Source organism: Lonchura striata, chromosome Z (genome assembly GCF_046129695.1).
Source record: "Lonchura striata isolate bLonStr1 chromosome Z, bLonStr1.mat, whole genome shotgun sequence".
In the NCBI taxonomy this organism is placed as follows: Eukaryota; Metazoa; Chordata; class Aves; order Passeriformes; family Estrildidae; genus Lonchura; species Lonchura striata.
In genome coordinates, this window is record NC_134642.1 from 31,638,711 (window position 1) to 31,661,782 (window position 23,072).

The following is a 23,072-nucleotide window of genomic DNA, read 5'->3' on the forward strand; positions in this document are numbered from 1 at the left end:
CAGGAACAAAATTTAACCAATTATACACTAATTCGGTTTCAAAGCTGATGAAGCATTTTTTCTGTGTATATATACACATAATACATAAATATAATGAAATGTAATCCAGTACCCTTGTAAAGGTGAGGCTGCAGAAACTTGGAAATACCTGGTGTGGTATACCAGTAAAGTAGCACAGGAGTGTACTGAAAATAAAACAGTACTAAAGATGCCTGTATGACAGTGAGGCTTTAACCTTTTTCTAGTGTTTCCCATAGAAACATGGAAAAAGCATCCCACAGAGCCACTTCTGAAAAAAAAATACTAGGAAATGAGCATGGGAAGCTTTTTCTGTGTAATACTGTCTAGACTAGGTGTATGTTTGCATGCCCTTTTTTTCTGTCCCAAAAGAGGCTGGATTTAAGATGTATCTTCTCACTGGCCTCCTGTTCAACACTATCGAGTAACTAGGAGAAGTGGAAGTGTGCTTGTGGAATACGAATCGCAGGAGTGGGGAGTCTTCAGAAATTTATAAATGGACTGGGCTTCTGAGAAGAAAGTAATACAGTGTAGAGCTACTTTAGAACACTTTTACAGTAGTTAGTAAATTTTCACTTGGGTCTGGGGGTGAGTGAAAGCTGCTATGTTATTCCTCTGATATAATTTTCCAAAATATTTTCTTACTTAATTTCATTTAAGTTAACAGATGAAAGCCTAATAGCAGGTATGAGACACTGATAGTGAGATTTTCTTCTTTGCAGATTTTGTTCATGACATTAATGTAACAGATATTGTTCCTGGCACCAATGGAAGTAACAAAGGTAAGAAGCACTTAAAATATTGTGTTACCAGTTTTGGGTGGAGGTTTAAAGGCAAATTATCATGTTTCAATGCCTAACCACATGCCAGTTATAAAGGATATCTCATCTGTAAGTATGTATTTCTTAAAAAACTTATTTTCTATCTGGGATTTTACTTCCCCAAATAACCACACACTTAAGAGGTCTGAATAACTGGGGAAGTACAAAATAAGTTTAAAAAGTGGAGGTGAGAATAAGTATTAAAGAGCCAGTTACAAGTTTCTGTATGCCTTAATATATTCTCCTTAAAAGCCTGACTGTTAACTTTTTAACAGTAGTTGCACAATGAGGAATTGCCTTGAGGAATTTTAACTTTCACACCCTAAATTTGAGGCGCCTTAGTTCTGTTTACTGTTTAAAACCTTGACTGGGGCAACTTTACTACTCACAAGTTCTGCAGCAAGATTACTTTTTAAAAACCTTGTGTAAGAACAGTTTTCTTGATGCTGAATGCAAAAAAGAAACAAATGTCAGGCTATTTGCACTTCTGCTTGTGCTTTTTGGAGAGTGTGACAACACAACTAAGGGAAGAAACTGCAGTCAAGTATGCATGTAGATCTGTTCCTAGTTCTTAAGTAGGCAGAACAATGTAGAATGAAGGCAGGAGCAAAGCAAGGCAGGCATTGTCAACCCCTGAATATTTTCTCCCTCTGTCATAGTGACTGAATCCATGCTGCCTTCTTAGGAAGCAGAAAGTTTTATCTATCCTGAGTGCATGAAGAATGGGGAACATACCACTACCAGCTGGGCAACTGTGTGTAACACTAGCTGCAGCTGTGTTTCTGGAGAACAGATGTTAGTCAGGCAAAGGAGTTGAGAAATAATTCCGAAAACAAGCTGACTTGGATTTGAGCTAGTGTTGAATCCTGCTCCTCTAACAGTACTTACCAGCTAGGCATCAATTTGTGTTCTCTCCTGCTTCTACTGTTGTCTCCCATGCTTATACAGCGGGGGATATAACTTGGAGGCAAAGTAGACAATATTCCACACTATCCTTCACCAACTAGAAGATTTAAAGCAGCTGCTACATAAAATTAAGGTCAGATGTTCAAGTGACTCTTGACAGGACATTCAGGGCTACCAAGGAGATCAGTAAGAACAAGAGCATTTTTCAAGGTTTGTGAAACAATCCACTTTTAAGCAAGAAATTTGTCAGAATTCTTTTTATGCCTTTGCCTTTTTGACAGAACAGGAATGGAGACAGTGTAGGATATGGCTGTTGACTATTGTGGGATGTCAAGATTTTAAATAAGACATTATGAGAACAATAAGTTTTATATTTCAACACAGAGCTTCATACGTGTGTTCCTCAGAGGGTCTTTTTAGTTGATTTTTTTACAATCGCTTCTTCAGGTGCTGCCAATTGATCAACCTCCATGTAAGAGGAGTATGATATTCCCTCTTAGCACTGTTACTAGAGCACATCTTAAATTTATTGTGTTGTGTTTTCTGGCAGTGATGTACTTGCCCCTGTCATGGCACAAAGATGACAAGAGTGTTTTTGTTCAGTGTATTGTTTTCAACCTGCTGGTTGTTAAGTAGCTTTCTTGTAATCCTTTGTTTTTAGAACAATTTACAGTAATTCAGGCTCTTCAATGCACTTGGATTTTGGGTGATATGGTCTTACTGAAGTGTGCAGGGACAGATTAGAATGTTAAATGTGCAGCCAAATGCAGGGGAGCATCGCCATGACTTAATTCCAGCAGGTGTACATGGACACTGAACAGGCCGAGTTGTAGGTGTGTGACTTTGAAGGATGATCCTGTATCACAACTTGGGCTTCGGATAAATTACCATCTTTGTTGTGCTGAGCTGGGAGAACTGTACCACTGTTGGATTAGAGTGCAAGGTGCCTAGCAGTGGAATCTTAGCAATGAATTCCTGATTAAAAAAACAAACAGAAGTTAGGAACTGAGATACTGAGCACTGCACTTGAGCAGTCCTCAGAAGGTAAAACACATCAGCAGTTGTGGGCTTTTGGCTCTCAATATTCTATGCAAGTAAAACCCATTTCATCTGAGGATATTTTTCTTTTCCTTTCTTCCAGTCATTTGTCCAAGTGCTTCTAGTGAGCACCCATCACAGAACAGAAGTGTGATGTTCTCTTCGGGCAACAGAACAGGTTTTGAACTCTTTGAGGAATGGTGGGACAAATCAAAAACAGTACCATTTTACCTGATTGCAGTTCTTCTACCCTTGCTAAATCTGAAGTCTCCGTCCTTCTTTGCGAAGTTTAATGTCCTAGGTAGGTAACAAATACTATTAAAGCATTGGTTACCCGTGACTGAAGTGTACAGAAGACAGCGAAAACTACTCCAGTGAGTAGAATCATAAAATCTTTTAGGTTGGAAAAGTCTGTAAGGTTATTGAGTGCAACTGTTAACCCAACACTGTCAATTCCACCACTAAACCATGTCCATAAGTGTTATATCTGTACATTGTTTAATACATCTAGGGATGGTGACTCAATCATTTCTCTGGACAGCCTGTTCCAAAGCTTGACAACCCTTTCTGAGAAGAACATTTTCCAGATCTGAACACTCACTGACACAGCTTGAGGCCAATGTCCTCTCATCCTGTAACTGGTTGCCTGGTAGGAGAGACCAAGCCTCAGCTGGCCACAGTCTCCTTTCAGGCAGTTGTAGAGGGTGATAAGGTCAGCCCTGAACCTCCTTTGCTCCAGGATAAACACCCCCAGCTCCGTCAGCTGCTCCTCATATAACTTGTGCTCCTGACCCTTCGTTAGCTTCATTTCCTTTCCCTAGACGCTTCCAGTATCTCAATGTCCTTCTTGTCTTGAGGGGCTCAAAAGTGGCAGTAATTAATGTCACAGGGGCAGCCTCATCCATGCTGAGTACAGGGGGGATAATCCCTGCCCTGATCCTGCTGGCCACACTATCACCGATTCAGGCCAGGATGCCAGTGGCCTTCTTGGCCATTTTTCATTACATTGTCGGCCCATGTTTAGCTTCTGTCAATCAGCACCTCCAGATCCTTTTCTGTTGTGCAGCTTTCCAGCTACTCTTCCATTATTTTGGTGGCAGCCCATATTGTGCCTTGAAGTGGCTTGTTGGTTGGTTTATTAACCCCAAGGACTTTGTCTGCTGCTTTGCTTGAATCTTACAGGTAATAGGGAGTTCATTTTTCTTCCTTTTTCTTGCTTGATAATCTTGTGAAACAAATTCCATTACATCTACAACAGATTTTCCGAAATGGTTCTATACATACTACTGTGTAGCATTTGATACATATTACTTTGGTATAATGAAACATACTCTTCCTCCTCTGGTAAACATTTAATGACTTCATTCTGATCTGAAGTAATTTTCTGCCATTCAGGTGATCAATTAATCACAACATCAGTTAGTCAGTATGACCTGCTGCTGTTCTTTGTCCCAGCTTCCAATACTATGGATTCTTCTGTTCTGCAGAGGAAACAATTGTGATTTCCTCCTTACATGTGTTGAGGTAGAAGGCCAAGGTGGGTGGGGCTGGTAAAGTAAGTAAAGCATGACTGGTGGAGCTGGGCACAATTCAGGGAGTAGAAGATGTCTGATACAATGAAGAGAAAGAGAAAACTAGATGTTCAGAGGTTGAAAAAGTTGGGTATGTGTTGTAAAGGAGGTACAGGACAGGGATTTTAGAGTCTGGTTTGTTCATCTGTTCCATAGTGACACTTTATCAGAGCTTGGATCTGCTCTTGCTGAAATCACTAAATGAAAATACCACACAGAAATTTGGGTACTTGATACTGCTCTGTGCAAAAGGTGTGGGTTTTATGTAGAAAAAAAAATTTAAAACCAGAATATTAATTACTCATTGCTTCAGTAGATTATTATGTAATTAAGAAGCTATTCAAAATTGCCTTGGGTTTTGTAAACCTTGAAGTGTATAGGACAAGAAAAAATGGAAGGCAATTTTGAGATTTGAAATTTATCTCCACAGAGTTTTACTTATTTTGATACCCATGGAAACAGAAGTCATTAGGAAACTACAGAGTATTTTATTTGATCTTCACATACAGAACCTTTCATTTTCCTAATTTCTTGACTGTGCTCTGTGTAATCAAATGATAATTCCTTCTGTTTATTTTTAACCTTTCTGGGTTAAAATGCTGGGGTTTTGTCTTCACTTACAGCCTGTTCTCTGCTTACTAGCAGCATTGTTTGCTGTGAGGTTCATTGCAGTAGCCTTAATTATTGTTGTTCAGTTTCCTTCAATTTTTTGTTACTATTCTGCTCTTGTCTCTTTCAAATAGTCTGACACAAGACCATATGCCCTCCATTCCACAGGTATACACAGCAATGCATTATACCTATCTGTGATCTCATTTGTTGTCCTTAAGCTGTGCAGGTACCTGCTGGATGCCTCTTAACCAATGAGATGGAATGCTAATCCAATATTACAATAAAGATTTTCCAAAGTTATCCAAAGTTATTATCCAAAGTTAACACAATGTGTTAGTCAGTAGCATTGAAGTGTCATTATCAACTTCTAGCTCAGAGTGTAAAGTTCACAAGTGCAGTAATTTCACTTTCTGTTGAGCTGTTTGGTCCAAAAAGTCAATGACTAGATGAACACTGCAATAGCTGGAGTGCTATGATCAGTCTCTGCTTAGACTGAAATCCTGGCAGTGGAAGCTGGAACTGGTCTGTTTGTGCCTAAAGACCTACCTGCCCAGCAACAGGAATTACAGGGTACTTCCTCTGCTGTCACCAGCACCTGGAAGTTATTAAACTTGCTGGAAGTTTACATTGTGTGCATGTGTATTATTTTTCCTCTCTGACCTATAAGAGAAGTAAAGGAGAAGTTTAGACCTAATAATCTGTTAGGAATGAATACCAACCATAACTGTTTGACTACTAGTAACTAGATGGATGGAGGAGAAATTAAACCCAGCATAAATACTTTGTACTATATCATTGTATTTGTTTGGCTTTTGTTTTTTCCAGGTACAGTTTCAGTTGTCTACTTAGTTTTTCTGGTTACAGTAAAGGCTGCTCATCTGGGAATACACTTAGAATTCAGCTGGTTTACAGAGAATGAATTTTTTGTACCAGGTAAGATAGCTAAAATGCAGTGGTGAAGTATATTTTTTTTCCTCATTTACCTTTTAACACCTCTGAGCCATAAATAGAGGAAATGCTTCCTGATGTTGCAAGTCGAGGAATGATCCCTCCTGACCAAGTGGAAAGGAATCCCTTTCCCAGTGATGTTCTGTAGTTAACAGACAGTATCAACAGTGGTGAAGAGAAGGATTGCCTATCAGAGTAATGATCAACATATATCTTGTGACAGAGAGCTTGCTATAGTCCTGTTTCACCTATGTTATTTTAAGTTCTAGTTGCACCAGTTTCAGATCATGCCTGTTTCAGTAGCAATTAGAAATTACTAACTATAGACAGACTGACTGTTAAGGGTGCTTTAAGTTCCCCACACACTGTCTTGCTTAAATGAACTAGCTCATTCACCATAATATGCAAGTACAGTTTTCTTGTACTTCCCAGTCTATCTGAAGTTCTAGGCCATAACTTTAGTAACTCTTCCCTTTCAAACATCCATTAGCTGGTTTTATCTCATCAGTACCCATCAGTATATTTTTATTTTCTTGAAAGTTTTTTGATGGCTATTTGTTCTTTCCAAATTACTGTTACAAATTACTCTGTGAGATGCCATAGTCTTAAACAAGTGGCATTTGGTATTGCTTGAACTGCTAATCTAAAAGTTCCTTTTTTAAGAAACCTGGAATAAGAGAACAAGGGTTAGGTCCTAGTTGGTTTTTCCCCATCCTTTACAATAAGCAAAATTTTATGACCAGTTAGCTCCAATGTCCTGTACATTAGAATAGTATCACTTCTTCTGTTCTTGGAAACAAATGAGAAAAATGAGTTGTAGTGACACACATGCCACAGGCCATGGAGAAGTAGAGCACCCAGTAGTTTGATTAATTTGGCAAAAACTCCTTGTACTACAAGGAGATAGAAAAAGCAGGTAGCTAAAGCATACAAATACAGCTACCAAGAGATTCTGAAACTGTCAGTTTGCTGTTTATAATTGAGATTGAAGTCTCAATTGAAGTGGGTGGAAAACGAGCCTAGAAGTTGAGCCCAGAAGTTGCTTGCACTCTCAATTCTGACAGTAGCACATAATGCTACTTAGGTATTGAAGATACAGTGAAACCAGCTTTAGGGAAAGCTTATTCTTTCAGTTTGGATAAGCCTTCCATTAGTTGCCTGGAGTGTGTTTACTTTCCTAACTTCATAACACATTACAGAAGTCTGTTTTAAATATGTTTGCATGCAGCTCTCTGTGGTTTGTTCTTTAAAGGTTTGTGAACCTCTGAAGAGTGTTGTACTTCTGGATGCTTTTTAGAAGCTGAAATATCTTAGGGTTCTCTAATTGCTGTTAGCAAGATGGTGCTTTAATGTTACTGCATTGGTGAATTCCTAGACTATTTGCAGCACTTCAAGAACCACCATCTTGTGAACATCTTTTGAGTATTAAAAGAAGCAGAACAATGCTATTCCCATGGAGACAAGAAGGAAATTTTTTTTTCATACATTTTGTGAATTATAAGAAATTGCTCTGTGTTTCTTTATACCCTGGTTTGTAAGCAGAACCTCTTAAATATCTGCAAATGTAATTTTTCTTCTGATAGCATAAGTGACTTCTTAATAACTAAAAGTGTTCACGGGGTAAATTATTCCTTCTCTCCTTCTCCCTCTTCAGGAACCCATAGGTATACAGTCTCACTGCTGTCAAGTTCAATATCACAAATGATTTCCAGTTAAAATGTTGAGGACCAGAAAACTTTGCATGTGCCAATATTAACCTAGTAATCACTGATGGTTGGAGTCTATCAGAGAAGTCTTGCTGGAAAATGTATTCTGTAGTAACTACTGTCTTCATGCATCTTGTACTTCCTGATTAAATATCTGCATTGGCTATGGTCAAATATGACATAGATTGTCCCATTTCAAGGTGGAGGTTCATGAGTTTGCCAGTACCTTCCAGAGTACCATATGTTATCTGCATTTTGTCATTGCTTGTTTCAAAGAAGTAATTTTAAAACACTTTTTATTTCTTTGTTTAGAGTTTAGAATTCTGTTCCCTCAGCTCACAGGGGTTCTAACACTTGCCTTCTTCATTCACAATTGTGTCATCACACTTCTTCAAAATAACAGGAATCAAGAAAACAATGTAAGTAACTTCACAAGACTTTGCTTATTTATATCTAGATTGCTAGACAACAGTAATTTTTTTTTGTGATTTGATAAAAAATAAGTTGCATGTTCTTTTTCTTGCTATGAGGGAGTAACAGTTAAATTACAAATTAATTTACTTAAAAGCCCTGAGGAATTCCCAAAATTTACAAGCTGGTATTAAACTGCCAGATTGCATACAAGAAGCTGATGACCTGACAGTGTTGTAGGACTCAATGAAAACTGACCAATTTTAGAATGAAAAATTGTGGAAAATGTTTGGTATATGACTGATTTTAGCAGAATCATGAACAGTAGTTTTGTGGTAATACCTTTTCTCAGAGTTGCTTTAGTAGTTTTGTCTCACAATCCTAGTCAAAGTCTGTAGAGAAACTTGGCACAATTTAGGAAATCCTGCAAGTTGAAGCCTGGATCAGGAGGCTTTGTAATATATAGACTTTGGATGGTGTTTTGCCCTTGAAAAAATTAAGCACTGCTACTCCAGATGGAACTGCATTCTTTGTTAATATCTTCCCATTATAAAATACCAAATGGAGTAAACACAATACACAGAGTCTGATGGTAACATTTACTCTAATTATTTTTCTTATTTTATTTTTTCCTCCCTACTTCCAAGGATTCTTGTCCAGCTTCATTAAAATGTTAGCTGTAAGGGTACCTGCAATAACATAAAAAGATTTGTAAATACTAGCTGTATGAAAAACTGCAATGAAATCATAGAATGCCAGAATTCTTGAGGTTGTAAGTAACCTCTGGATGTCATCTTGTTCCCCCTACTGCATTAGTGCTGTGAGTGATGTATCTGCAAAGGAGTTATGAATTCTCCTCCAGGAATGCTTTTGGGGATTTATGGGCTTCTCTGAAATTAGTTTAACAGCGGGAAGCCTGGACAAAGAAAGCTAAATAAGCTTTTTCTCCATTTCCTTAAGAAAATCTTATTATGGGGAGAAGGGCAAGATTTCTCTTAAAGTGTGGCTTTCAAATTCTAAAGGCTAGATCTCCAACAATCAGCTCTATATGCAGAGGAGGCCTAATACCCTCATTCCATCTTCAAGGTTTTCCTGTGTATTTTCCTCCTCCATTTACATTAGAGCAAGTAATCAGATTCAAAGAGTGGCACCTGGAGTGTTCTCTAGCTTGCTTTTCCTGTGTGAAGGAGGAAGAAACTTCTTCCTGCATTTAAATCAGATTTTCTAGTACCCTTCTTGGAGCTTAAATTGAATTTCCAAGTCAGCCCTGGTATGGATCTCTAGCCCTTGACAAAACTCTGCATTCCAGAATAATGTTCAAATTGCTCAGAAAGGACAGCTTTGAAGTATGGCAGGAAAGATTTTTAATGGGAAAACAAATCTCTGTGTAATTCTTGTAGTCGTTTTATTTGGCTGGAGATTTCTTTTCCTCTTTGTACCTGTACAGGAGCCTTTCACCTAGATCTCAAAAGTGCTTTGCAGATGTTAATGAAGTACCTATGCTCTTGAAGAGCTGTTTTGTGATTTTGTCACTACGCTGCTGGGCTAAGTGGAGAAGATTTCCATACGTATAGAGGAGTCTTGTCCTCTCTCATAAGTCATGGGGGGTTTTTACCGTATATTTACAAGATTCTTTCAGTATCTGATGGGGTGATACTGGTATAACTTCATGGATAAAAGCTTCACATTTTTATTGATGGACCTGTTAACATGGCACTTCTGTCACTGTTCTGTCAAAAGGCACAGAATTTGGCAAGCTGGAAAACCACTGTTTTAGTCTTGAGCAAAACTTACTGAAACTAAAGGTCATAGACCAACTCTTTGGAGAGGTGGAAAAAAGTTAGACAAACAATAACATTCCTTTTATGGAGTCAGAAATTCAGAACAATAGCAGCTTCCATTCTGGTTACGGGCATGCATCACAGCCCAGAGCTAAAACACACATTGGGGAGGATTGCTCTGACCGCTATTCCTGTACAGTGGTGTGGGTGTTAGAAGAGAAGAGCAGTGCACCAGAGTAAGCCACAGGTCAGCAGCACAGCCTGGAGAAGCCCTTGTGAGGAGGTTTTTAGTGTGCTGTTCAGAACTGAGCTTCACGGTCCTATCTCCCACTGCTGCTGCCTCTTGTATTTGTCAGCATAAGTTTTTTGCCCAGTGCTCAGTCAAATGGTTCAAAACCAAATTGCATAGGAAATGCAACCCACCCACAAAAATGAGTTTAGGTGTGGGTTTTGGTTGGTTGTTTCTTTCCTGATGCATGTTTGTGATCAGTTTCCCTGAGCAACACAACAGATGCTACACAAGCCCACCATGATCTACAGGCATGAATACACTAATGCTGTCTCCTAACAGTAGTCTGTGGATCTACCTGGGAGAAAGGCTGTGAGTGGGGGGATGTTTTTTGTCTAGGTATTAACTGCAGAAGGCATGGAGCTGTAAATGGTACTTATTTTCTGCAGTATTATACCGTGTAAACAGAGTGAGCTTCCACTGATGGTGTCATAGCACTGGTTTCTCCTTCCAGCCAAAATTATACACAGCATCATCCATCCTGGTGAAGTACTTTTTTTTTGTCACCCAATTCAATGTTACCACTTGCCCTTGATGCATGAACAGGTAAAGTCTATTTTTATGATATAGATCAAAGTCCTGTTGAGATATTACGGAGACAGCATCTCTCTTGAGAAGAGATTAATCTGAAATTGGATGATTGAAAGGTATTTCAAATGTGGTATCATTACTAAGCACTGATATGGGCTTCTCCATCCAGGAAGCAACTCCACAAAGCTTTCACTGGTACCAAGGAAGGAAGCGAATTATTTTAACTATTTTCTCCATGGCATCCAACAGGCAAATCAAGATCTGAAAGTAGCCTGTTCTTGGCAGCACCACGTAAGAAATGTCTGTAGACACACAGAGCCTTCTCTGTACCATGTCAAATCCCTTGCTGTGGGTCCAGCCAGTACCTGAGTACTATCTGTGAGTGTGATACAATGGCTTGTACTTTGGCTGTCTTTGTTAGCTCCACCTGATTTATCAGATTCATCCTATTGTTAGGAGGCTGATCTCTTCCTTTGTTCTACTACTGCTGCCAGCCTTGATCACCCAATTTTCTCTTCTTCCAGTGGCACTTCTAACACTTTCTTCTGCAGATCTGACCAGGAGAATTCCAGTTGTCAGCAGCAACTGGAGCTAACATATGCTCTGCAAGTTCTGCCTGAAAATCTGCCTGTTACTTGTGTATTTGAGAAGGGTTTGGCAGGTGTCAGGCTGTGATCATTATGGACTGTGACCTGCATGTTACCTTAGATACTTACTTTGAGATTTCCACTGTGATTCTACAAATACTTCCTGCTTCCAACATTGTTTTTTCTACAAGTTTGATTCTTAAACTGTGGCTGTAAGAATTGCTATATTCTTATGCTTAGGCAGTTTTCACCACAGCAATGTCCACTTTGAATGTAAATGCCTCAAGTATCAAATTTAAAATAAAAAGGTGTAGTTATGGCTCTTATTTAAAATAATGCTTTTATCTCTCCCCATGTGTCCTTTGATTTTATCTGGAATTATGCTGTTTAAACAGTATTGTCAAGGTCTTTAGGGAGTGACCCCAGGTCTCTTGAGGAATAATGAACATCAATCAAAACATGTTCCTGTTATGTAAACACATGTTGTTGTACAAAGATAACCATCTCATATGCAGCAGCATGTATTTGGAAGGGAGTTGATGGATGTTTGAGAAAAAAATTAATTCAGGTTTTCAAGTTGTCCATTTCTTTTTTAGTAATTTATTCAAATCAAAATCTGGGTACTCTTTGTATGGTGACAGCACCTGGAGTCTGTTGTGTTACATGCCATGAAAATAAATTATCAAAATTATCTCAGCACTTAGTTTCAGTGCAGATTAAAGCATATACCCTCAAGAACTCTGGAAACATGAACTGGTTAGAACTGGTGCAAGTACCTATCGGAGGTAATAGCACACCACCTCTCTACCATTTTTCATGTCCAAAGAAAGCAGTAAGAATTTTATTTCAGATTTCTTGCCCTCACAACTGCATGTACTCCTCACAGCAAAAATAATTTTACAATTGGTTCTAGAACTTATGTGTAGGTAGAGTACAAATAACAGCTGTGAGTTACTATACTGTTTTTATGCAATAAGTGTACACCTAAAATACCAGATTTAAAGCAGGTTTTGGCAGATGATGTGCATTAAGAAGGTCTTAGATGTGCTTTGAAAAATTGTCCAAGTCCTGTCCTCAAGAGATGAGAGTCTGTATCTCCCTGTATCACACCACCTTAGTGTGTCTCTGTGTCCTGCAATTAATGGAACTTACTGATAAATACCTGTAAGAAATTTGAGTGTTTGTATTTAATACTCTTAAAATTAGTTCTTAGGGTGGGTGGGCACTAGTGCTTTTGAAGATGTAGATGTAGGTGTTATATAACAACCTGTACAGCATCCATCTCATGTCACAAGGAGAAATTCTGCATATAATTTAAAGATAAGTCTACTGTTCAGCTTCTGATGAAAGTTGATTGTCCTTACTCAATGACCACTGTGAGGAGAGTGAAGTCTAGGGAATCATCTTCCTTGTGCATTTAACTGGTCAGCAAGAGGAAGAGGTTGCAGCTAGAAATGTGCAGCTGCTGGGAACTTGAAGGTCACCGTGGCCTTGAAGGCCATATGTTACAATCACACTTTTGCCTTTTTCCCATCAGCCTCTAAGAGGCAAATAATCTTCCTCATCAGACAGCAATCTTCTACCCCAGAAACACTGGGAAAATCAATAAGAGATTCCATGTCTTTCACCAAAAACTAGCTTCCATCTGAATTTCTCTCAAAACTCATAACTTAGTATTTTATACTTTTCTTGGGGATTGCCTTGCCCTTGGCAGAGTCTGTGGTAGTGTAGGATATGCTTCTTTTGTCAAAAAGATAGTGTGAAGAAGCACTTAGAGAAACATTTCCACTCACAGACGTGAGGAATATTTCCTCATGCTCAGTGAGCTGGCTGGAGGTGGTAATTATCACCCTGGTCTGGAAACCAATATAATCCTAATAATTTGGTGCTGTGCTTGAGTTAGTAAGACTTGCTTTTTAGTCTTGGGAAAATAGGGTAATGTATTGAGACATTACTATTAATCCTTTAAGAAGCTGATGATTAACAGCAGCTGAACAAATGGTTTTCTGTAAGGTGATGAGTGTTTTGTACTGTAACATAAGCTTATAAATAATTTATTTAGCTAATAACTAGATAAAAATTATCTCCCTCTTTATTTCCAAAGGAAGGAATTTATGTAGAAGAATAATCAACAAGTACATTGCTGTGAGATCAGTCGGATATATATGTGGATTCTCTAGTTTCATAAAGTACTTAATTAGTTTTGCCAGCTATTTTCCTGTAATAAATGTGTGATTATTTTTGTGTAGTGGAAAATAATTATATATATTATATATCTTAAAAAGATAACCAGAATTTTCAGAACTGAGCATTGAAGTTTAGTTTTAAATCCGTACTTAAGTGTATATAGTGTAGTTAAGTGTAGATTTATGACCCTAGCTTCAAAACTCTTTCCTTAAAACCTTTGATTAAATTCTTTTTTATTACATCTGCAGTTGTGTAGGCTGATGTCTTTGATTGAAAGATTTTATTCACGGCAAATTTAACACAGGGCTTTCTGGGCTTTCTGTCTTAGACAGGTATGTCTATGTTCCAAGGTTCTTAGTAGGAATAGGTGAATGTAAGAAAATAGAAGGGATTTCTTATTTGTTTTAATAACTCATGCTTATGCATCAGGAATAACATGCTACATCTGTTGGCATATCTCATTCATGGTGCTTTTTTTGTATGTTGAAAGATAAATAATACTCATCTAGCTCTGCTTTGGGATATATCCTTGCAGCTTTCTGATCTGATCAGAACCAGGTCTGAAGTATCCATCCAAGTAGTAGAAAATAAAAATGTACAAGTGATAGTAGTAAATGTAAGAAAATAATGCATATAAAAGTAACAGTAACACATGAAATAGAAATCTTCTATAATAAGTTTTTATTTAATCTGGTCTTGTGTGTAAGTGCTGGCCAAAATAAAAATATTGGTTTTCCTCAGGTGAGAGACCTCTCTATTGCATACTTCCTGGTTGGATTAACATACCTGTATGTTGGAGTGATAATTTTTGCATCTTTTCCTTCTCCACCATTATCCAAAGAATGTATTGAACAGGTAAGATATTTTACTGCAGTATGTATTTCATGGAATAACAGAATGGGTTTTCTGGGGAGGACTGAAGTGGGTCAAGTGGTCCAACCTCCCTGCTCAAGCAGGACCATCCCAGAGCATATGGCACAGGCTTGCATCCAGATGTTTCTGGAATATCTTCATTGAGGTGGACTCCAGAACCTCTATGGACGATCTGCTCCAGTGCACAGTCACTCACACTGTGAAGAAGTTCTTCCTCATGTTCAGGGGGAACTTTTTTTGCATCAGTTTCTGCCCATTGCATCTTGTCCTATTGCTCAGCACCACTAAGAAGAGCCAGATCCATCTTCATGGCACCCTGCTTTCAGATACCTGTGTACATTGATGAGGTGCAACAGGAACAGGCCCAGCTCCCTCAGTGTTTCCTTGTAAGAGAGATGCTCCAGTCCCTTGATAATCTCTGTAGCCCTGGACCTTCTCCAGGAGCTCCATGTGTGTTGTACTGAGAAGCCCATAACTGGACACAGCACTCCAGATGTGCCACACCATGGCTGAGTAGAGGGGCAGGATCACCTACCTTGACCTGCTGGCAGTGCTCTTCCTAATCAAGATACCATATTTGTCCTTAACCTTTTAATAAATATGCAGTAAAAACCCCCTTCATGATTCACCCTGGCAGGTGCATCTGCACTTGACTGTGGTCAGTTGGTGGGAAACTTCGTGGGCACTACCACAAACAGATGAGTAAAGCTTATGTTATCTCATTTATATACATAAATGGTTCCAAATATTTTGGTGAAAAACAAACATTTAATAAATACTCTGTGAAAGTGATGAAGGATCAAAATGAACAAGTGAACAATTGGGCTTTTCATTTCTTTAGCTTCTTTAATCCAGAAAAGTGTGTTCAGTGATTCATTGGGATTCCAGAAGAAATAGAATGTGAAATCAAGCTTGTTTAGATAGGAGTTCTCACTGCAATTATATTTGAAGTCTGACATTCTGGAGTCTGACATTCTGGTGAGCCTTGCCATCAGAGTTCTTCAGATAATAGCACCACATGAAATACCCTGTGAAGGCTAAAAACTCTTATCTGCTTCTAGGCAAAACTGATTTCCACATCCTAAATTGCCTCAGAGGTAGAAGTTATCAATGGGGGATCCATTTTATGCCAGGTGTTCTATAGCCCTGGCATAATATTTAGCAATAAGGCAGCATTTAAAAGCTTCCTCTGACTGTGGATTAGTTAGAACTGGTACCACTGTTAAGCCATGAAATTATCTTTTAACCACCTGAAATAATTTCACAGGACAAAATCCACAGTTAAATTACAGATAATGAGTGATTTTCTTCCCATTTATTTTCTGTAGCTATCTCAGGTACTTATGAAACCAATTTTATATTTCTGTGATGTTTAAGTCTTAGAATACTTTTTCAGATCCCAGTAGTAGTGTATGATCCCTTCTTCATTTGTATGTAATGCAGTTTTACTCACTAAGTAACTGTTTTTAATAAGTACGTATGATATAACAGATAAAAGGAGTATATGAATCCATCTGCCTAAAAGGTCAGGTGGTATTTCCACAGCCTGGATGTCTGGGGATGTTCAGAAGATCAGAAAGCAATTAGTTATGTAATAATAACATTAGCACTGACATCAGCTTAGTAATATTCAAAAATTGGTTGTTATTTGGTGGCAAGGCAGTTGTAAAAGAGGGATAGGGTTTTCATGTTATGGAGTTCATTTAGCAATTGTAGTTGTTTGGATTTTGTCCCATTCTTTCTGGTACATAGATATTAAAACCCAGCAGATACATGCAAATAAGCCACCATTGATATGTAACATTACTTATATGTTTAGAATTTTCTAGATAACTTTCCCAGTGATGACATCATGTCATTTGTTGCAAGAATATTCCTGCTGTTCCAAATGATGACTGTATACCCCCTCTTGGGCTATCTGGCACGAGTTCAGCTGTTAAGACAGTTTTTTGGAAATGCTTACCCAAGGTAAGAAGTCTTTTCTTGACAATAGTTTGGCAAACTCTGCTTAACTGGCTTTCTGTTGTCAGAAATTTGGCTAGGTTTTTGTGGATTTTCTTTGTAAATTAGGTTAATTTCATAAACTAGTTTCACAGAGTTTGTAGAGTCAGGATGAGCAGTCACACCTGCAGATCAGAACTGCTACAGTTTGCCAGAGCAGGGATTCTTTTAGTTTAGCTCTTCATTTTATCAATAAATAGTAATTTTGTCAACCCTGTCCCTTTGGGTTATGCGATTATATGACAAAAGAAAAGTTGTACAGGAAAAAAAAAATGTTTAGTCCAGGAGCATTTAATCTAGCAATCCTTAAGCTGTGGAAAACATATACTGCAAATAATAACATTTCAGCATACCATCTTTGTTTTGATTGTGCATGATTAGTAATCAACCATCTGTTTTTAAACAGAGCTAATAGCTAAGTGGGTTGTCAGTTGTGCTATCTGGGCTGCTGCTATGCTTATAAAAATAGCTTTTCACATGCTAATTTCAGAGATGAGCCACACCCTTGCATTTGTACAGTGTCTATATGCCAGGAAAAAGCTGATGCAGATTTCAGTTTTAGTTTGGTTTCTTAAATAAAACCTAGGACATTTCTATTTGGAGTACTGGAGTACTGAATTTGTTACAGCTGAGAAGTTGCCATTTAGCTCCAAGTTTCTTATTTTGTATTGTGAATTACTGTTGATGGAGGAAAGGAAAAAAAATCTCAGGAAGGAATGTGTATTTCCTCTGTGGCATCAGCAGTTCAGGTCTGTAGAGATGTTGTTCCAAGTTTCAGGTTTCTTCTGAGTCCTGAAATAGGTTCTAGAAACTGAATGCCTAAAATTAGGCAGTGAAATAAGTACTTACTTTTTTTGACTTGGAATTGTATGCAGTTCTACATTGGGATTTTTAGGAACTGCTGCAAGTTACTGTTGGAAACAAGGCCATTTATTTAAGTGCTAAAGATGGATTTCACTGGGAAATAGTCTTGTCCTTTATATTATGTGGATCTGCCTTTTCCTATTTCCTCCCTCTAGTTACTCTCTGTCCAGAATGGTTTTCATTTCTCCCATGGGCTCTCCTAGAACCTACAGCTTTATGCCAGTCTCAGGTTAATTCCAGCTTGCTGTTTTAAGCCTTCATAGTATGACGAATTTGATGATGCAGATGCTTGCTTGATTCTCGTTTCTAGGATGTCCTGTGTGTAGCTTCACATTTTTAAATTTACTTTTTTTTAAGACTCCTTATAGTGAAGTATTTAAAGCTTCTGAGAAGTCAAAAATGGTTTCTAGGAAGCCATGTAAGTCTCTCCAACATACAGTGATAAGGTAGCATATTGGCTGTAGCATAATGGACTGTCTCTTGCTCTCTAGCATCCCAGGTGTCTCAAGTACAGCACAGAAACCACTGAATTACCCTGGCTCTGGCTTCTGTGCATTTACAAGGTCTTGTTTTTTTTCTATGCAGTGAAGGCTTACTGAAGGCTGGTAGCAAGCACAGTACATGTCTCTGGAAGGATAGTAAAATGGATGTGAAATGTGCCTTCATGACTGGTTTGCACCATTCACCTAAGCTGACAAATCTCCTGTAGTAGCACTTTATCACCTCTCTAGGAAAAACTTCAGTATTTTTGGTTTTCCCAGAGCTTTTGCAGGGAAATATTTTGCAAATATGAAGCTGTTGCTCTTACTGACTTAGACTGATATCTTACTGGAGAGCCTGTTGATTCACTCTGAACAATCTACTTGGAAATACTTTTTGTGTGGGAAAATAGCTTTTTGTGTGGGAAAATGAACACTCTGCTTATAGATTAATATAGTTGAGTTCTTTTCTCAAAACCCTCATTAATCTGGGCTAAGGGGTCTTGGGCAATATCTGATTGAGCTGTAGAGATTCATGCTTTACCTCTTAGATGTTTGTATAAGGTGAATATATGGAGAATATCCTGCGTCATATGCCTGGAGAAAATCTTTATGTGAGTAGTGAACTGAAAGCATGAAAAAGGAGGCAAAGAACAGGATCTCTTTTGGCAACTTAGTCTCATTTAACCCTGTGATTCTATGTGCTAGATCACATATCTTTTCATAGATTTCTTAGATTTCATAATTTCTTAGATTGAGTTTTCTTTACAGCTGAGAGAAATATTATCAAATTGCCTTCTGACTATAATTGTCCAAATAAAACCAACAAAAACAACAAGGTCTAACAGAAACACCTTTTCCTTTGGTCCAAGTCTCCATTAGAAATTCTCCTAACTTCATTTTTAAGCTGTTGGTTGCTTTACATGGAAGCTCACTGATTTTAAAAGTCAGGCTTCTTCACATCAGCAGTTATTTGCAGGTATGGATACCTGCTGCTGCTGTGGATGGAGTTAACAGAAACTCATTAAGTTAATCAGTGGAGTACTTAGAATTCTGTATGGATGCAACTTAAAGCAAATAGCTTGATCTCACGCATGTTTACAGGGCTGCCAGATAGTTTTTTATTTCCTAGGCATGTTTGTATCGCTCAGATCAATTTAATTCTCTGGGTTTTACCCCTTTTTCTTTATTTGACACTGGTTATAATAAAGGACCAAGATACTAGTTTGCTGTTTTGCAGTTTATAGTCTAGATTTTTGATCTAATCAAAGGCAAATTTTACCAAAAGCAGCATCATGGTTAATTCCTATTTTTTTCTGGTAGACCATGGATTATAACTGGATCATAATGAGAAAGTACATAATCGTCTTCAAGGGAGCTTTTATTGTCTTAAGACTTGATTTTCATCTCTTTTGACTCGTGCTTTCTAGATACTTTGTAGTGCTATTTTTCTATTAACAACTCTTTGCTGTGTACGTGTGGTGTATCCTACTAACCCATAGTCTTGAGTGATGAAGCAGCTCAACCTCTCCAAACTTAAAAGCTTAGACAGACAATATGTAACTTTTCTTTTCCCAGGTTTCCCAATAGTCATAAACTGAACAGTGGGAGCTTGCTTATCCAAAAGGAAATGAGAAAGAGAATTCTCCTTGTTCTTATGTACACATATCAGTGACCTATGTCTCTGCCTATATTAAAATCAAATACATGTATAGTCATGGTAGTCTTCTTACAGGCATCATCACATAGAATCATCGAGTGGTTTGGATTGGAAAGGACCTTGAAGATCATGTAGTCCCAACTCCACTGCCATTGGCAGGGACAGCTTTATCTAGACCAGGTTGCTCAGACCCCCATCCAAACTGGTCTTGAACACTTCCACAGGTGGAGCATCCACAGCTTTCTTAGGCAACCTATTCCAGTGTATCATCACCCTCACAGTAGAGTTTCTTCCACATATTTAACCTTAATCTTTCTCTTTCAGTGTGTACCCATTCCTCCTTGCCCTGTCTCTCCAGTTGCTGCCAGAGAATCCCTCTCCAGCTTCCCTGTGGGCCCCTTCAGATAGTGGAAGGTGTCTGTGAGGTCTCCTCACAATCCTGTCTTCTCCAGGCTGAAGAGCCCAAACTTGCTCAGCCTAGCCTCACAGCAGGGAACTCCAGCCTCTTACCAACCTCCTGGCCCTCCTCCAGACTTGTTTTAACAACTCCTTGTCATCGTGCTGGGACCTCAGGGCTGGATGGAGTGCTCCAGTGGGGTCTCAGCAGAGCAGAGCAGAGGGATAGAATCCCTTACTCAGTGCACTGGCCAAAGCTGCTTTGGATGCAGCCCAGGATTCCCATGGCTTTCTGGGCTGGGAACTCTCACTGCAGGCTCATGGTGAGTGTTGCATCACCCCCAAGTCCTTCCCATGGGGTTCCTCTCAGTCACTTCTCTGCCCAGACTGTGGGGCATCTTTGGATGGCATCTTCTGCCGGATGGCATCTTCTTGATCCATGTCTCACAAATGGGATGGGATCCGGACTGGTTGCAGACTTAGGATTTATTATCTGTCTGTATCATATAAGCAAAAAGCAAGAGTACACAGAAAATAGCAACATCCATGCAAATCCAGATCAGAGACAAGATGGCAGCTTATGCAAAGCCTTTTTCTACATATTCTTTATACCAAGAGCGTAAAAGGAAAGGTGCAAATTCATTATACTCTAACCAATAAGAAAAGGACCCACGTGGGTTTAACATTAACAAAAGGACTTCTATGAACCTCAAACAATACACAATAATTAATTATTTAAGATTGAAACTTCTTATATCTTTGCAAAGCATATATCTGGGACTTTTCATACCTTGAACTATCAATAAGTTCTTGTTCTTTCTTGTTCCTTATGATAAATATAAATATATTCACTTGGTTCTTAACTTTCTAGCTTCCCATGAGAAGGTTTAGAAATTTCCCAGCTTTTTTTAGCTTTATGTCTTCTTTCTGTGGCCTTTTTGCACTTTCTAAAGTCTTTTACGTTTTTATATTCCTACAGCATCCCTTCCCTCCAGCATGTCCACTGCATCATACAAAGCTTCATGCTGAGGTTGCACTCAATCCACAGATCCTTCAGCCTACTCTACTTCCTACAAAAGATTTAGAATTGAATTAAGATGTCCTAATTCCTTCTTTTATTTTGCAAAATGTATGCTAGTATACGGATTACAGCAGGGAAAGTGATGTACAGGAACAAAATCCAAGGAACTGTTCATTCTCTCTGCTCTCCTCCTTAAGTGTTGTTAAGGAATGCCAACATTTTGTGGATTGGGTAATGGCTTTCTTTTCTAAAATGAGACATGCTTGTAATGGCGTCATTTAACAGCTGATTTAGGGCCAGATGCATGTGCTTTATCTGCTGTTACTTGCTTGACTCTGGATCTTATATGTGCAGAAAGCCAATTTTTTATTATTGTTACTGGCTCTTTGCTGCAGTTATATTTGTGACAGAGATTCCCTTGATTAATTATATGGTGTGTATAAAAAGTGCTTTAAACAGTCGTCTGGTGATTTTTTCAAACTTCTTAACATCTTTCCTGTTAAATAATAGATAGGTTAATAATAGATAGACAAAAATTACTTAGCTTTCCTAAATGATTGGCATCCCTTTACTCTATGGCAGCCCAGCAGACCTGCCAGTTCTCCCACTGTCTCCCAGAAGATGTATGTCTTCTAATGCAATTAAATACATTTCTTCTGTTTACATGAATATTTGCTTGCCTGCTCTTCATTTTAACTTCTGCCTAGCTTCTCTTAAAGGTTGTGATTCATTGTCTTTTAACCAATATCACTTGAGTGAGATTTCCAGGAAGAAAATGCATTTTTAGATACAGAAACCTCTCAAAAAATCTTGCTTGGGTGATCCTGATTTTCTTCTTTACTCACTTTCCAGTTTCCCTTATTGTGTGTGTTCATTCTGTGACTCCATGCTGAGTTTCAAACTTCTGAAAGAACTTAGAATTTGACGGGATTTAAAATCAGTTTCTGTCTTTAAATTTCCCCTGTGCTAGAATTTGGTTTCACTGTTTTTGACATGATTCTTACTTTGAGGATGCCAAAGTTAATTAGATATATATGGTCACTGATGTTCAGTGAGTTAAGTGAAGCTACCGCTTCCACAGGAGAGAACTTGATGGAGCAAGCCCTTTAATGATTTTCTGGCATACAAGGTTGTATCTCCACTCTGTTAATCTGAAAGGTTAACCTTGCCAGGAGAAAAAAGCAAGACATAGGGGAAAGCTTGCATTTTCTTCTGATCTTTTCTTCTTCTCCTTTCCATTACAGTTTTTGTGGGATTGCACTATTTTTGCAGGTGAGCAGTGATTCCTTTATAGAAAACAGCTAGAATCTTCATCTGCCCAGCTGACAGTATGGAGACTGAGGACAAAATATAAAGCAGTTGTCATGGGTGTGCTTCCTTTGTGAATTACAGCCTCCTTCAGGCAGCCCAACCTGTGCCTCAGAGCAGTAACCCTAACCAGGCTGCTCAGGCAGACAGTCCCGCCCTGGCATGGGCTGCCCAACTCTGCTGCCATTGACCATGAGAAAGAAAGTTACACCACTTAGAAAATACTTGTGTGTGACCAGGATGATTAAGCACAAACAGGCCAAGTCTTTTCTAATCTCTAGTGTCCTCTAAATACTTTTCTTCATATAATTGTAGTAAGCAGTGGTGTAGATATTTCCCCTGTCTCCAAATGCTGTTTTCCTGACTGTCCTTCTGCAATGTGTGGTGAGCATTAATTTTACTGTAAGCCAGTGTCAGGCTAAATCTGAGCAATTCAGACCTTACTAAAATGTCATGGGCTATGAGAAATGCTTGCCTTGTCTGGAACACACCTGCATGGAGCTCTAGACTCTTAAGAAAAGTACTGTCTCAGATAATGTAGCTACTTGTAGCCCTAGGTATCAGATTTTACTTTATTTAGAAGAGTAAGTTATTTTTGTAAATGGTAATGCATTTCTCTCCATGAAGATTGAGAGTTTTTCCCCATCCTGGAGATGAGCTGAGATGTTCCTATCTGCCAAGGTAAAAGAAAGGTTTTGCAAATTAATTACCCGTTGTCCACTGTCACGTTACAACTCAGGCTGTTTCAAAAGGTAAAGAAAGGAGCAAGGACATTCCAGGGGAGGAACGCAGTGTAATCTTTCACATTGAAATAGATAGGTTCAAAGCCTTTTCAGACCTTATCTTGGTATTGTTCTTGAGGAATCTGATTAATTTTGACAATGAAAACTACAAAGCTCTACTCTACAAGTACTGAATTGCTTTGGATACTTCAGCATTTGAGAAAGATTGCAGACACCCCTATTTGCTTTCAAAATTTAAAAGAATCTAGAAGTATTTTTTTTAAACAACAGCTTTGAACAACAAAATCACATCTTCAAAGCATTCCAGAATAAAATACTTAG

At 38.5% G+C, this 23,072-nt stretch overlaps 1 protein-coding gene across 5 annotated transcripts in view; it reads left to right on the forward strand.

Annotated features, from left to right (window-relative positions):
* Positions 1-23,072, forward strand: part of SLC38A9 (solute carrier family 38 member 9) — a 46,070-nt gene that overhangs the window by 17,640 nt on the left and 5,358 nt on the right. For all 5 annotated transcript variants that reach the window (XM_021534313.2, XM_077790138.1, XM_021534315.2 and 2 more), the window contains 6 exons: positions 741-800; positions 2,887-3,084; positions 5,792-5,899; positions 7,933-8,039; positions 14,148-14,261; positions 16,099-16,247. In XM_021534313.2, the coding sequence (XP_021389988.2) occupies positions 741-800; positions 2,887-3,084; positions 5,792-5,899; positions 7,933-8,039; positions 14,148-14,261; positions 16,099-16,247 (736 nt within the window). The remainder of the gene's footprint in view (positions 1-740; positions 801-2,886; positions 3,085-5,791; positions 5,900-7,932; positions 8,040-14,147; positions 14,262-16,098; positions 16,248-23,072) is intronic.